Source organism: Orycteropus afer, unplaced genomic scaffold (genome assembly GCF_000298275.1).
Source record: "Orycteropus afer afer isolate SDZICR_OR568_19922 unplaced genomic scaffold, OryAfe1.0 scaffold00412, whole genome shotgun sequence".
Taxonomy (NCBI): Eukaryota; Metazoa; Chordata; class Mammalia; order Tubulidentata; family Orycteropodidae; genus Orycteropus; species Orycteropus afer.
This window is the reverse complement of record NW_006921999.1, coordinates 1,454,498-1,459,122: the sequence shown is the minus strand read 5'-3', so window position 1 is coordinate 1,459,122 and position 4,625 is coordinate 1,454,498. Positions and strand designations below refer to the sequence as shown.

Below are 4,625 nucleotides of genomic sequence, written 5' to 3'. Positions count from 1 at the left end.
GGGAAGAGGTAACTATGGGGAGGAAGTGGGAGGGGAGCTGTTGCATTGTGGTGAAGTGTGGTCAATGTCATGAGACAAAGTATATGTAAACTGCTATATGGAAAGTGAATTTGCTCTGTAAATCTTCACCCAAATCACAATAATAAAAAAAAAATAATAAAGAAAATAAATAAATAATAAATAGTGTGAGCACCAATTTTACCAACACAGAAGAAAACACCACCTCTAAACACAGAAACACACACACACACATACCTGGATGGTTCAGAAGAGTATCAAGTTCTTCTTTGGCCACAACCATTCTTAATCTATCACTACTATCAATGACAAAAATAATGGCTTGTCCTTCTCTGCATAAGATAAAAAGAAAATTACAGGTATATTTATAAATTTGTCTATAATTACATCCATTTGCATTTCTTAACTGTATGCTATCTCTTTATATCCTATGTTGATTTCATATTAGAAGTTTTCGCATTCTTATTAATGTATGTAATACATTAACCATTAGTTACACATTATGTAAAATAATGTCTTTTAACTCGGATGATAGAATGATGAATTTCATGACTAGCTATTTCATAATTTTTCAAAAATTCTAAGAAAAATAATTTTAAAGTAATCCTCTTACCCACATATAATCAGTAAATTTTGGTACATGTCAATTCTGAAGTTTTTCTTTGTGCATACAAATGAAAGTATCTATATTTGTATTTAAAATAGAATTGTGCTGTTTTATACCCTGCTTTTCTGGCATATATATGCATTAAGATTTATAACAACATAGTTTGAACTACAGGTATCCCCTGCTTTTTGAAAATTTTCTTATGCCACTTGTTTTCACTAACCAAAAGAAGTCTAAAGAGGATGTCCATTTTTACAAAACAGCAAATAGCAAAACCGGCATTCAGTGTTTGATTTTCAACATGCAGCATGCACGGCAAGCATTAAGAATGGTGTTACAAAGCTCCTTCTCTGGGAACTAACTATACTTAGCATCTCAACAGCAAGCCATTATAGCTTTCAACTCTATCTGTGAACATTATTATTTTAGGTTTTATGTGTCATTTGATATGATTTGGAGGTTTTCTTTTGGGTCTGGGAATGCTCAAGTTATTTTTCCCATTTAAATTAATGGTTATTGTTTTCTCACTTTATACCATTTCGGCTTACCAAAGGTTTCACAGGAACACTACTTTCAGATAGTGAGGGAAACCTGTATTTTAATACGAAACATTAAGTCTTTTTTTTAAAACTATAACCCATAATGAGATGGCAATGTTTTTATAGTGAGAAATACATTTTATATTTGAGATACTACCCACAAAAATATGCATGAATACATTTGAAAGAAGTCTTTCAAAACAGTACTTACTAGGAAGTATTATTTTATTCTATTTGTCATTTTAAAGATGGGAGCTAGCAAATAAGATGATTTAAGTATTCACTAATGCATCATGCCAGCATTTTAAAAATCACCGATTATTCTACATTTTTCTGTTAATGACTATAAAGGATTCCATTGCAAGAATGTGCCATCATACATTGTTTTTCAGATTTTTTCTAATTTATCTTATTAGGAATAATTGAGATAAACCTCCTCTTACATACATATATAAGAGCTCTTGTGGTGTAGTGCCTAAGGCATTTGACTACTAACCAGAAAGCTGGCAGTTCACATCCCCCAGCCACTCCTCAAAAGGAAGGCTGGGCAATCTACTTCTGTAGTGATACTGCCTCAGAAACCCAAAGAGGGATTGCTATGAGTCAGAAACGACTTGATGCTGGTGAGTTTTAGTGAGCTATGTACATATACATTATTTTAATTTGATGTTTTAAGATTTATTCTTATGAGTAAATTTCTGGGAATACATAAAATTTTAGATAAACATTGACAAACTGCTCTCTAGTAATGTATTACTCACTCCCACCTGCACCAATTTTCCCACTCCTTTGCCAATACTAGCCATTGTCATTCTTTTCAATCTTTGACATTTAATATCATGTTATTTATGGGCGCTCTGGTGGCGTAGTGCCTAAGGCATATGACTGCTAACCAGAAGGCTGGCGGTTCACACCCACCAGCCACTCCTCGGAAGGAAAGTTGGGCAATCTACTTCCATAGTGATACTGCCTCAGAAACCCAAGGAGGGGTTGCTATGAGTCAGGGCCGACTCAAGGGCACATAACAACAACAATCATGTTATCTAAATGGGCATTTCATTAATTGCTAGCAAGGTTCAGTATCTTTTCATGTATTTACTGAACATTTGTACTTTATTGTGAAATTCTTCTAGTCATAAATTAAGATTTTAATATTCAATGTCATTAGTATTCAAATAAATATAAAAGTAAAAGAACAACTTAAAACCATTTTCTCTCATCATTTAAAAAATGACAATGCAAATTATAATAGTTATCCATTATTAGTAAAGCGTTGGTACAACTGAAAATACATATCAAGTGCTTTAAGAAGGTTCTAACACTTTGAGCGAGTTATTTCCAGGATTTTATTTTAAGGAATCATAACTATGACAAAGATTTATATAGTGATATGGTAACTGAATCTTCAAAAACTGAAAATAAGCTTTATGCTTCCAAATAGAGAAATGATTAAGCAAACTTTGATATAGTATTATGAAAAACTATTAGATGACCAGTAGAGTTACATTCATTTAACGTTTTTCCTGATTTACTCAATCATAAAATATTAACTGAAAAAACTAGGATGCAAAATTATATATAATACATAAATTAGGTGACTCCTTTCTCCACTATTAAATAAATTATGTATTACAAAAAAAAAAACATACCAATAAAGATTAGCAATGGTGACTTTTGGGAAACAATTTTTCTACATTGCTTGTTAGATTTTCCAAACTTTTAAAAACTTGCACTCTTCAGAGTTTATACTTCATTATTTTTTATGAGTAATATGTAAAAATTATATAGTATTTAACTTTATATAAATACATAAGTTAGAATGTGAACTTCTCTTATAATCCCATTATTCCAAAAACAAATGCTATTAACAGTTTGGTTTTGGTATAGTCTTCTAATTATTTTTTTTCTATATATATACTGCAAGTCCCTAGGTCACACAAATGATTAGGTGTTCCACTATTAGCTGAGAGATTGGTAGTTGGAACCCATCCATCCAGAAGCACCTACAAAGGCAGACCTGAAGATCTGCTTTCAAAAGGTCACTACCTTAAAAACCCTATAGAGCTGTTCTACTCTACACAAATGAAGTCATCATGAGACAGAATCTACATGATGGCAACTAGCAACAACAGTAACATATATACTAAGCATATATTTATATTAAAAGTATGATCTTCCTTTATATAATTGAGATGTGAAAAAATGTCACTATAAATAATGCTCAATGCACATTCTTCTCTGTATATCTTTACTCATTAGTCCTAGACATAGGATACATTTCTAAAAGTAAAAATAGGGCCAGGGATATGAACATTTTTCATCATACAGATATTGATAAACTACCCTCAAAAAGATACTACATTCCTGCTCATAAGAGTGGCTTAGTCTGCAAACAGTAAACATTATTAATCTTTTAAAAGATTAATAAAATAAAAATTCACTTTTTCTTTCATAATCAGAAAAATATGGAGGTAGAGGTGATAAATTTACTATTATTGCAAACTTCTCAACAGGAACTGTATTCACCTTTCAATCTACAACTTAACCACAATATTCCTGAGCTCACCAATTTCTTCCAAAAAGAAGTTAAAATAGGGAAAAAAATATATCATTTTTAATATGATATGTACATTTGTTCTCTGTAATTAAAACAAATCAATTTTTAAAAAGTAGCTAACATAAATACTTTTTTTAAAAAGTAATTGTTTTAACAACTAACTGGAAGAGTAATAAAAAAATCCTGTGCTGAAAGAGCTTTTCTCAAAAATCCCACCATCTCCAATGAATATAATACAGGATACCACAAACATGACACTTTTCCTTTTCTAAACTGACCCTCAAATCCAGAATAGTCTTTTTTTCTGACCTCCTTTGGATTTCTGTAATTTATATTAAGCTTTCAATCTATTAAGGTCCTCATAGAAAAGAACATCTAGACTAAATTTCCTTTGGTTCATTCATATCAGAAGAATGCAATGTTTGTTCCCATATTTATAGCAGCAAAGAGTTAATCACAATCTAAATCTGATCTGGCAGTGATCACATGTGTAACAACAAAGAGATGAGCTTAGTATTGTTTTTCAACTTTTTATTGTGTTTTGGGTGAATTTTTTTTTAATGAGAAAAAAAAATTTATGAAAATCTTTAGTAATACAAAATTCAGAAGCTGCACTTAGGTACAAGAAACATGGATATATGATACTAAGTGACTCAGTCTCTTCCATAAATTGAATAAGATGCTGGTTTGACAAAACAGTAATCCTTAAAGCAGCAATCTTCACATTTCCATATGGTGCTGTATTTTTTATTTTTAAATATGCAGGGCTAGAATGCGTTTTGTTTTTAAAAATATAATGAATGATAATAACATATCTGACAAGGGACTTATCTCTAGAATTTATAGAACACTCCAACGCCTCAATAACAAAAAGACAAACAATCCAATTAAAAAATGGGCAGAA

General features: G+C 30.9%; 1 protein-coding gene across 1 annotated transcript in view; it reads right to left on the bottom strand.

Annotated features, from left to right (window-relative positions):
• ARL6 (ADP ribosylation factor like GTPase 6) overlaps positions 1-4,625 on the bottom strand; it is an 81,552-nt gene that overhangs the window by 49,107 nt on the left and 27,820 nt on the right. Inside the window, exon 4 of the mRNA XM_042782688.1 lies at positions 256-350. Within this exon, the coding sequence (XP_042638622.1) occupies positions 256-350 (95 nt within the window). The remainder of the gene's footprint in view (positions 1-255; positions 351-4,625) is intronic.